The 12,203-nt window shown below is 43.4% G+C and overlaps 1 protein-coding gene across 1 annotated transcript in view; it reads left to right on the top strand.

Annotated features, from left to right (window-relative positions):
• The first annotated feature begins 231 nt into the window (after positions 1 to 231).
• LOC144608744 (V-set and immunoglobulin domain-containing protein 2-like) overlaps positions 232 to 12,203 on the top strand; it is a 36,085-nt gene continuing 24,113 nt past the window's right edge. Inside the window, exon 1 of the mRNA XM_078426785.1 lies at positions 232 to 390. Within this exon, the coding sequence (XP_078282911.1) occupies positions 336 to 390 (55 nt within the window). The 5' untranslated portion in view covers positions 232 to 335. The remainder of the gene's footprint in view (positions 391 to 12,203) is intronic.

Genomic DNA, 12,203 nt, shown 5'->3' with positions numbered 1-12,203 from the left:
AACTGTAGCCATGTTTATACGTTATCAGATGGAAATTGTAAATAATTTTTTTTAACTTAATTTTTAAAAATAATATGAAAATATATTATTCCATAAAATGAAAAACAGAGTCTCCAATTTGAGAGAACGGTGAATGAATAACTAGCTGCTCTGTTGGTTCCATTCTGTTTGGTTACTGTGTTAGACCGTAAACATTGAGTAAAATGTTTGCTCAAGGCCTGGGAGAGATAAAGCCCCTTATCACAAAGTGAAACACTTCCATACTTTAGCCCCGAACGGCTGTGGAAGGGAGAGTTTCATGAAGGGGACCGCATGAGAACGAGCTTTCCCTCAGAATGCTGCCAACATTTATTCTGATCTTTTCTTCTATCTTGTGCGCTCTGTATTTCGGTGAGTAGGTATTGGTAACTTGCAATGTTCTAAGCAACGCGATCACAGCGTCCTTGACATAAATCGCAAATCAGCCGGGAGTTTGGTCAGACACAGTTCCATCGGTCAGTGTTGGTGTTATTCTGTGCTGAGCAGTTGGACAGACATAGGCCCATCGGTCAGTGTTAATGTTACACTGAGCTTTGCTGGGCATTTAATGCAACACGGTCCTATAGGTCGGTGGTCATGTAATACTGAGCTGGGCAGTTGGTCTGACACAGTTCCATTAGTCAGTGTTGGTGTTACAATGAGCTGGGCAGTTGGTCTGACACAGACCTATTGGTCTGCATTGATATTACAGTGTACTGGCCATTTGTTCAGTCATAATCCCAAAGATCAGTGATGGTGTAACACTGAGCATTTGGTGTGATCCGGTCAACATAGGTGTTACATTGATCTTTGCTGAGCATTTGGTCCGACACAGACTTATCGGGTTGCATTGGTGTGTCATGCTTTACTGTATTTGCTTTCCTCTTGTTTCTATCTCCACTGCAAGAAAGCCATTTTAAAGAAACAATTCAGGAGGAGCATTTCAGTGCTCCTGGGGTTGCTGATGTGATGTTCATTGAAATGTTTAGTGGTGGCAAGTTACACAATGACCATGGTCACCTGAGGCTGGGCCATTGGATGGAGTTAATTTGTTGTCCTAGCTGGACATTGCAGAGTGAGTCTGACAACAGGGATGTGTTTTAGTCAGACAGTGGTTTTGTGTGTTTGACTTTGATATTTTAGGAACAAGGAGATTCAAGAAATGAATGTGGGGCATCTGCAATTTTTTTTACAGCCACTATTGATTAAGTCTTGACAATGACTGGAGCTCAAGAGAGGTTTGTGTGATGGCAGTGTCCCAGTTTACCTGACCTCACTATTCTCGACCAGAAAGCCAATGATCATCTCACAATGGGTTCCTGCACTTGCCGAAAATAAACTCGGACAAAGGAGTCATCCCTTTAGCCACTCTTTTTGATTCCACAATTATCTTTCTGGGAATCTGGCCTAAATTAGTCCTTTGCTCTCACGATCCTGCGTTGTCCTGCTGTACAGACCCATTCAATTTTACTTCCTCCATTTTGTATTGAAGGAATAGGTTCCTTTCGAAATCATTGCATTTTGAATGGAACCCACAAGATAGTTGCCATGGTTACGGTCGCTGATAGTGAAGGCAGTTGCTCCAACATTTATTTTTAAATTGCTGTCAGAATCTTGTTGATGTCTTAACATGGATTTCATTTTTCAAATGTAAGAGCCAAGGAGTACGAGCCATAAATCACACTCATCAGATACTGCAAATATTAACCATCTTACACAAATCACATTTCATTCATGCCACAATCGTGTGGTCCAGGCTTCGGTCCTCATGAGTTCAGAATAATGAGAGGTTATCTTACTGAAAATGGTTCAATGGGCGGCCACGGTGGCGCAGCGGTAGAGTTGCTGCCTTACAGCGCTTGCAGCGCCGGAGACCCGGGTTCGATCCCGACTACGGGTGCTGTCTGTACGGAGTTTTTACGTTCGCCCCTTGACCACGTGGGTTTTCTCCGAGATCTTCGGTTTCCTCCCACATTCCAAAGATGTACAGGTTTGTAGGTTAATTGGCTTGGTGGATGTGTAAATTGTCCCCAGTGTGTGTAGGATTGTGTTAATGTGTGGGGATCGCTGGTCGGTGTGAACTCAGTGGGGTGAAGGGCTTGTTTCCGTGCTGTATCTCTAAACTAAACTAAACTAAATTGCCTTTTATTTAGCTGAATCTCCACAAAGTGTTAATAACAACAGGATTGGATAAATTGATAGTCTATGGTATAATCCAATTCTATGTCTTTATTAATATGACATTGAGATGCCATGAATATTACACTTAACTACAACAGGTCATACCGTAGGCTTGGAGTAGCAATGGCATTACAATGTCTATTAGGAATGCATTGTTTAGAGTTTTGATTTATTGTGAGCATTGTTGTTAAGGAGTGCATTGGTAAATAGTTGTTAGAGTTAGCATTAAAGACAACAACATTAAGTCAATGCCAGAAACCTTTTTAAAATCTTTAATTTATGCTCCATTTGATGGATATCCTGTCTTACATTAAGGGCACGAAGTTCAATTATTGGCCTCCACACTCAGAGAGCATGCCAACAAACCTCATTCCTACAATGTAGCTAAGATTCCCTCATGGAATGTCATTGCATGTGATCCCTGGAATAGTGATTAACACAGGAGAACACTGTGAGGTGTCAAGTGCTTGCATTTGTTCATAGACCCTTTATCCTCACCCCAAATAATCAGTTTAGTTTATTGTCACGTGGGCTGGGGTACAGTGAAAAGCTTTTGTTGTGTGCTAATGCACAATGGTGCCTGTAAAACTATAAGTGTAAGAAAATAACTGCAGATGCTGGTACAAATCGAAGGTATTTATTCACAAAATTCTGGAGTAACTCAGCAGGTCAGGCAGCATCTCAGGAGAGAAGGAATGGGTGACGTTTCGGACTTCTGAAGAAGGGTCTCGACCCGAAACGTCACCGATTCCTTCTCTCCTGAGATGCTGCCTGACCTGCTGAGTTACTGTAAAACTATAATATAGACATATTGTATGATGCGCTTTAAATGCTTGGAGCAACGAAGAACGAACATCGAGCTTTACAAGAAAAAAGAGAACAATCTTCACATTTGAAAACTGGGAAACCAAGTAATGTATGTTGCCGCTGGTCAGAAAGAGGTCGATACATGTGAAAGGTCTGGGGCTTGAAACTACTTGGACCATTTTCCATGATTTTAACAATTGCTCAATGCAATCCTCATTGGCTCATTCTAAAGCCGTGGGGAACCTCTGAGGAGATTCGCTCACTTCATGACTTTGTTTGCAGCAGAACGTGACTTGACAGGTCAGCTCCTGGGACTGTCCACCAGCTCAGATTTGACGTCTGAGGTTCAAGCCACCACACGAACCTTGATCCAGGATGTAACACTTGGAAAGATGTTGCGCACAACCTCATTCTTTGTTCAAAATCGCTCTTCAGGAAAATGGAATTATTCGCAGTGAGGTGGCTACATACATTTGGATCGTGTATCATTAAAAAGTACTACATTTCACAACCCAGTCTCTAGGCATTTCTCGCCTCACGGATACTGCCTGCTGAGTAGTTCCAACATTTTCATTTCTATTACATCTTCAAAAACATGCTGCCAAGAAGCCTCTAACTCCCCACTTTCTCAGAATAACATTCAGGAGTCTGCAATACTTTGTTCTTGTAAATGTTTGTCTTCCCTCTTGCATTGAAGATACCCTATGGATCAGGGTGAAGGTGTGAGGACATCTATTCAAAGAGCTACCATCCCTAGGCAGGGATGGTGTCAGGAGGTTATTCACTATGTGAGCATTTGGGAAATGACGTATGCTTTTGCACATGTGTTTTCCATCAGGGACTATCATGAGTACACACAAGGAACTGCAGATGCTGGAATCTTGAGCAAAAATCTCAAAGTGCTGGAGGAACTCAGCATCTCTGGAGGATATGGGTAGGCCATGTTTCAGGTCGGGGCCCTTCTTCAGACGGATTGTAGTAGGGGATAGATAGCTGGAACAAAGGTAGGGCAAGACAAAATGTGCAGGAAGGAAGTGCAGATGCTGGTTTATACCGAAGATAGACACAAAGTGCTGGAGTAACTCAGCAGGCCAGGCAGCATCTCTGGAGAAAAAGGATGACGAAGGGTTCCGACCTGAAACATCACTCATCCTTTTCCTATGGAGATGCTGCCCGACCCACTGAGTGACTCCAGCACTTTGTGTCTGTCTTGAGCTGGGCAAAGCCAGGCGAGTGATAGGTGGGTACAGGCGAGAGGGTGTTGATTGACAGATGGGTGGACAAAGCCCAGGGATAAAAAGGAGACAAAAGATTTATCTTTGACCTGGCTAACCTGCAGTCTGATCCAGGTTGAATGCATGAAAGTTAATTTACAACAATAGCTGCTGCTGTAAAGTAGATAATTAAATATGAATTCTTAGTCTCCAAGGTCATAGAGTCGTAGAGTCATAGAGTGATACAGTGTGGAAACAGGCCCTTCGGCCCGACTTGCCCACACCATCCCTCCAAACCTGTCCTATCTATTTACCTGTCCAACTGTTTCCTAAACGATGGGATAGTCTCAGCCTCAACTACCTCATCTGGCAGCTTGTTCCATACACCCACCACCCTTTGTGTGACAAAGTTACCTCTCGGATTCCGATTGGTGTCTTTATTGTTTTGCAGTGACCTACTCTTCCTGATTGTGAATTAAAGTATTTCAGCCCAGGATCTTTGAGCTCTTCCTACGCTGACCCATAGATAGGTCTATGAGAATCTATTAGTTGTTCACCCGAGCACTGATGAGCATGGCTGACTAGAAATACTGAGGTTTGAAAATATCAACGCATAACTAGAGCTGCTATAATTAATTCTCATATAAACTTTCTCTGGCAGAATTGGGCCACATCCTGCTGTGAGGAGAAGCGAATGTTCTTTTCAATTCCAGACTTATACTCATCTTGAGTTGTTTTGCAGCAATACTTAAGTGGAGGAACACATTCTAAACAGACCAACACAGTTAATATATTCCAGTTTGACTTGGACTATTCTGACAGTGAAAGTGTAAGAAAATAACTACAGATGCTGGTACAAATCGAAGGTATTTATTTCACAAAATGCTGGAGTAACTCAGCAGGTCAGGCAGCATCTCAGGAGAGAAGGAATGGGTGACGTTTTGGGTCGAGACCCTTCTTCAGACTGATGTCAGGGGGGCGGAATAAAGGAAGGATATAGGTGGAGACAGGAAGATAGAGGGAGAACTGGGAAGGGGAGGGGAAGAGAGGGACAAAGGAACTATCTAAAGTTGGAGAAGTCAATGTTCATACCGCTGGGCTGCAAGCTGCCCAAGCGAAATATGAGGTGCTGTTCCTCCAATTTCCGGTGGGCCTCACTATGGCACTGGAGGAGGCCCATGACAGAAAGGTCAGACTGGGAGTGGGAGGGGGAGTTGAAGTGCTCAGCCACCAGAAGATCAGGTTGGTTAAGGCTGATCTATTTTCTCTCTCACTCCCATTCTCCTGCCTTCTCCTCATAACCTTTGATCCCCATATGTGTCAAATCTGCAGCATCGTGAGGGGTGTGGGGCGGTTGACTAGAAACTTACCTGGACCAGGTATATATACGCTCTCATGTTTCCAGAACTGTTTAAAATCTGGATATTCTTTCAGCAAGTAAATCACCTCCTGGCTCCCAAAGTCTTTGCACCATCCATCAGTCTGAAGATGGATCCTGACCCGAAACATCGCCTACCATTTCCCTCCGCAGATGCTGCCTGACACATTGAGTTCCTCCAGCAGTTTTTTTTTTTTTTGCCACAATTGGACACATGTCAAGAATGGGGAGCATTTTCTACTTGCCTTGAGTGAGTGAACATCCGGCATCACTCAAAGAAATGAAGGCCAAATAGATCACAGGATTTGCTTTATCTCCACAACTTGCATTTGCTCATTTTTCATCTGGTACAATATGGTTGCACTGTGCGCAATGTGCAAGATCTTTTTCATGATACCTCCAAAATCCCCAACCTCTCCTGTCGAGGAGAACAAGGACAAAGGTGCAAGGTACCTCAACATCTCCAGGTAACTTCTCCAGGTCGTATGCTCTTCTGACCTGCCATTCCTTCACCTAAGAGACTACCATGGTTCAAGAAGATGGCGTATCCATTAAGGACTTTAATGAGGCTAATACAATGCACTTTATTTCTAATGAAGACCACGTGAATAAAAAAAACAGCAAAGCAGCTCTTATTGCCATTCTTCCAATTGTCACTCTTCTATGTCTGACTCATACTGAATAGGATTTGCCAGGGCAGTCTATTGATGTCTGTCGGGATCGAATCCAAACTAATGCTGGCAGATACAAAGGAACTTGAGAGGAGCCATAAATTAAAGAAAATGCAGGAAATACACAGCCTATCCGGCAGTATTTGTGAAGGGAAATAATTAATGATTTAAGTCGTTGACTTTATATCAACTCTGCTGAGTATTTTCAATATCTTCTATTTAGTTTTTGGACTTCCAGCGATCACAGTGTCTTTCATATGATGGGAATCATATTTGGAATCAATATATTTCTCCTTTCCAATATACAATTCTCCACAGGTTTCTCAAGGCAGTCATCGGGAATGTGAATCAGGCTTTTCTGATGGGGTTTTTTCCTCACATTGCTCAGCTCACAAACTCCCCTGACTTAACATGATTTAACATGAACTTAGTTCTTGTCATGCACTACATTGGCGGTTCTTTTCATGGTTGGGCTTGGTGCTGCTGTCAAGCCCTTGAGAAAACAACAGATAGTGTTGGAATACTTTGGGGTAGCACAGTGGCACAGCTGGTAGAGCAGCCGCCTTACAACAGCAGAGACCCAGGGTCGATTCTGACCTCGGGTGCTGTCTGTGTGGAGTTTGCACATTCTCCATGTGGCCACATTGGTTTCAGACTAGAACCAGATAACAGAAGTAGTGTGAATGAGTGATCTGATGGTCAGTGTGGGGTCCATGGCTGAAGATCTTGCTTCCAAGCTGTATTTTAAAACTAAACTAAACACTCAGTGGGTCAGACAGCATCTATGTAAAGAAGGTTAACATTTCAGACTGGAGAGCTTGCATCTTTGACCTGAAACATTAAATTAGTTTCTCTTTCTAGATTCAACCTGACCTGCTGAGTGTTTCTAACTTTTTCTGTTTTTATTGTGGATTCCAAGCATCTGCAGTTTGTTGATTTTCATTTGCTGTGTTGCAGAAGGCGCCTGTGCTTTTGGTGCTAGTCAGGCGGGTCTTCCCACCATTGCTTCCCACCACTCCATCTGCACCACTCTGCTGTGGAAAAGCAGCCAGCACAGTTCAAGAGTTGTCCCACCCTCTGTCATTCTTTCTTCTCCCTGCTCCCATCCAGCAGAAGGTGCAGAAGCTTGAAAGCTCACACCACCAGACTCAAGAACAGTTTCTCCCTCCCCCTGTTATAAGGCTTCTGAACCTCCCTCCCCCTGTTATAAGGCTTCTCCCCCTGTTATAAGGCTTCCATATACTAGGGTACTGTCCGATTTACCTCCACCCCATTGCGTACTTTGTACTTTGTCCATGGAAATGAAGCGCTACAATGCTGAGAACTGTATTCTGCACTTTGTATCATCCCCTTTGCCCTATCTAGTACAATCTATTGTACGTGAGCTTCAATTGATTAGATTTATGTAGGGTATATTCGATCCATTTGGATATCATGCAAAATAAAGCTTTTCATTGTACCTTTGTAGGAGTAATAATAATAAACCTAATGCTAAAGCTAAACCTAAAAAACCTAAACCTAAATTACTGCATGATTACTATCCCTTAAGGTGCCATTTACCCAGTGGTCAATTTTTCCACTGACATGCAGGGAGGAAGAATTAGGTTTCCAGGAAATTACATTTTATGAAATCTGGTCCCAGTTTCTGGGCAGCTAAACAGTGAAAGGAGAAAGGAATGAGTGTGCTGATTAACAGACTATCGCTGTGGGGGAATCAGTTTTGGATTCAGTCACGAGTTTCAACTGTGGTGTATAAACAGGACTTTATGTACATGCTTATCAGTGAGTGAGCTCACATTGTTAATCCTGAAAGTCATTTGAAATGGTTGAAAGGCAATGAACTCCTTACAATGATTGAGTAATACACAAAATATTTGTTGGCTGAGAAGGATTGACAGAAAAACTGAAGGGATTGAACAATGCAACAAGCTTGCAGAAAAAAACCTTATCTCTAAGATTATAGCTGTAATCAAAATTTTCACACTTCTCTGGGGAATTCAATACGATTATTTTTTGACAATTAAACTCATCACATCTTCGTTCTATTTATAAATGTATAGATTAAATGATTTCAAAATAAGACCAGGTTTAGCTGATGTGAAAACCACAGCTCCAAGATCCTAGCAATGCCCCTTTATGATATCATATCTACTATGTTGTCAGAGTCCAGACAAATGAAGTTATGGGAATTAATCAGCTTTGTAGTGTATGAGAGGGGCCTTAGAAGTCCCTAACATTGAGGACCAACTCGATCCTAAATACTGTTAAAAAGTAAATCAGTGCTAATACATTGGAGTCTCATAATATTTCTACCTGAAGGTAGACACACAATGTTGGAGTAACTCAGCAGGACAGGCAGCATTTCTGGAGGGACGGAATGGGTGACATTTCGGATCGAGACCCTTCTACAGATATATTTACACTTGACTTTTATTCAGCAAAGCGTTACTGAAAAAAGGTCAGGTTACTGAACTAACCATGCAAGAGTTAGGGAACGAAGCTTGTTTTAATCTAACGGTCTGATCAGTTTGGTGACCTGTTTTGAAATACATTTAATGGAGTGCAAGATAAGGTGGCTTTTAAAAACTTGGTTAACTTGATTGCTCCCATTTACCATTCTTCTGGTCAAATAAAATCTCTCTCATCTGGATGTGATATTACCTGGAAGGGTAAAACATTGTAATCAAGGAGTACCGTGGTACAAGAGACTCATTACCACCAAACAACGAGAGACAGGCAATAAATTTGGAGCATCAAGTGCAGCATGAGAAACATAGAACATAGAAAATAGGTGCAGGAGTAGGCCATTTGGTCCTTTGAGCCAGCACCACCATTCAATATGATCAGGGATGATCATCCAGAATCAGTACCCCATTCCTGCTTTCTCCCCATATCCCTTGATTCCATTAGCCATAAGAGCTATATCAAACTCGTTCTTGAAAACATCCAGTGAATTGGCCTCCACTGCCTACTGTGGCAGAGATTTCCACAGATTCATAACTCTCTGGGTGAAAAGGTTTTTCCTCATCTCAGTCCTAAATGGCCAATCCCTTATTCTTAAACTGTGACCCCTGGTTCTAAACTCCCCCAACATCGGGACCATTTTTCCTGCATCTAGCCTGTCCAATCCCTTAAGAATTTTATATGTTTCTATAAGATTCCCTCTCATCCTTCTAAATGCCAGTGAATATAAGCCCATTCGATCCATTCTTGTGACTGAGAAGAAGCAGAAAACATTTACTAAAGGACATTCTTCATGTGATCTTGCTAATTCATGATCTAAAAACCCAATGAAGATGCAATTGCATTCCATAAACTCCTACCAAAAAAATGTAATTATGGAAATTATCCTGTCACATGATGCTGTCACAGGGCTTTTGAATTAAGTTTAGTTTAGAGTTTATACAGCCCGGTCTGTATACAGAAGTCTGGTAAATTGGACAATCAGGCAATTTAATTGGTGATATAAGCAAGACTTGCAAAAGGGTGCAGCCCAGTGAGGGAAGTGCCCAGTGAGAAAAGTGCGAGTCTTTGGCTGCGAGTCTTTCTTTGGCTGCGAGTCTTCGGCGAGGAGGCTGAGGTGAGGTGACAATTGTTTTAAGCCTGAACTGTTTAGACACAAAGTAATGGCGGAAAAGTTGGCGCAGTGTGTTTCCTGCAGGATGGGGGAAGATAGGGACGTCGCTGGAGCTTCTGGGAGCTACACCTGCAAGAACTGTGTCCAGGTGCAGCTCCTGAATGGACGTGTGGTGGAGTTGGAGAGGCAGTTGGATGACCTCAGGGCCATCCGGGAATGCGAGAGTTTCCTCGACAGGACCTATTGTGAGGCTGTCATGCCAAGGGTCCAGGTCGAGCGAAGGTGGGAGACTGTTTCAGGGGGGAGTGGACGTGGACTACAGGAGACCCCAGTGGCTGTGCCTATTGCAAATAGGTATACCCTCTTGGGAACTGTCAGGTCAGAAGACGTTTCCAGTCCGAGTGGCGGACCTGTTGGCAAGGATACTCGACAGGGGAGACCGAAGTCAGGAAGAGCCGTAGTAGTGGGTGACTCCATTGTCCGAGGGACGGACAGAAGATTCTGTGGCAGCAGGAGGGACTTGAGGATGGTCTGTTGCCTCCCTGGTGCCAGGGTTCAGCACATCACGGACCGGCTTCAGAACATCCTAGTGAGGGAAGGCAATCAACCTGAAGTCGTTGTGCACGTGGGCACGAATGACGTCGGGCGGAAGAGGAAGGAGGTGCTACAGCGGGAGTTTAGAGAGTTAGGAAAAAGACTGAGAAGTAGGACGTCGAAGGTGGTTATCTCTGGACTGCTACCGGTACCTCATGCTGGTGAGGCCAGGAACAGAGAGATAGAGGGTATGAATTTATGGCTGAGGGGCTGGTGCAGAGAGCAGGGATTTAGATTTCTGGACCACTGGGATCTCTTCTGGGCTAGGGGTGACTTGTACAAAAGGGACGGGTTACATCTTAACAGCAGGGGGACAAACATTCTGGCAGGCAGGTTTGCTAGTGCGACACCTGTGGCTTTAAATTAAGTAGTGGGGGGGAGGGGTTAACAAATTGTGAAGATGAGGTTAAAGGGAATACAGGAGATATTGTAGAAGACTCTCGGAAGAATGGGAACAGAAGTTCTAGAGGGGAAAAGAGATTAAGGGCAGGGCCATTTGTGACCGATGTGAGAGGGGAGGTAAATACAGAAGTTAAAGTGTTGTACTTAAATGCGCGTAGTATAAAAAATAAAGTCGATGAGCTTGAGGCTCAGTTAGTCATTGGCAAGTATGATGTTGTAGGGATCACTGAGACATGGCTACAAGAGGACCAGGGCTGGGAACTGAATATTCAGGGGTACACAACATATAGAAAAGACAGACAGGTGGGCAGAGGGGGTGGGGTTACTCTGCTGGTAAGGAATGATATTCATTCCCTTGCAAGGGGTGACATAGAATCAGGAGATGTTGAATCAGTATGGATAGAAATGAGGAATTGTAAGGGTAAAAAGACCCTAATGGGAGTTATCTATATGCCCCCAAACAGTAGCCTCGACATAGGGTGCAAGTTGAATCAGGAGATAAAATTGGCGTGTCACAAATGTAATGCTACGGTGGTTATGGGAGATTTCAACATGCAGGTAGACTGGGAAAATCAGGTTGGAAATGGACCCCAGGAAAGAGAGTTTGTAGAGTGCGTTCGAGATGGATTCTTAGAACAGCTTGTACATAGAACACCAGGGAGAAGGCAATTCTGGATTTAGTGTTGTGTAATGATCCTGATCTGATAAGGGGACTAGAGGTAAAAGAGCCATTAGGAGGCAGTGATCACAACATGATAAGTTTTACTCTGCAAATGGAAAGGCAGAAGGGAAAATCGGAAGTGTCAGTATTACAGTATAGCAAAGGGGATTACAGAGGCATGAGGCGGAAGCTGGCCAAAATTGACTGGAAGGAGGCCCTAGCAGGGAAGACGGTAGAACAGCAATGGCAGGTATTCCTGGGAATAATGCAGAGGTTGCAGGATCAATTTATCCCAAAGAGGCGGAAATACTCTAAGGGGAGTAAGAGACACCTGTGGCTGACGAGGGAAGTCAAGGACAGCATAAAAATTAAGGAGAGGAAGTATAACACAGCAAAGAAGAGTGGGAAGACAGAGGATTGGGACTCTTTTAAAGAGCAACAAAAGTTAACTAAAAAGGCAATACGGGGAGAAAAGATGAGGTACGAGGGTAAACTAGCCAATAATATAAAGGGGGATAGCAAAAGTTTTTTTAGGTACGTGAAGAGGAAAAAAATAGTCAAGGCAAAAGTGGGTCCCTTGAAGACAGAAGCAGGGGAATTTATTATGGGGAACAAAGAAATGGCAGACGAGTTAAACCGTTATTTTGGATCTGTCTTCACTGAGGAAGATACACACAATCTCCCAAATGTTCTAGGGGCC

The sequence above is a fragment of the Rhinoraja longicauda genome, chromosome 32 (assembly GCF_053455715.1).
Source record: "Rhinoraja longicauda isolate Sanriku21f chromosome 32, sRhiLon1.1, whole genome shotgun sequence".
In the NCBI taxonomy this organism is placed as follows: Eukaryota; Metazoa; Chordata; class Chondrichthyes; order Rajiformes; family Arhynchobatidae; genus Rhinoraja; species Rhinoraja longicauda.
Note: the sequence above shows the minus strand (reverse complement) of the source record. Positions and strands in the feature narration are given on the sequence as shown.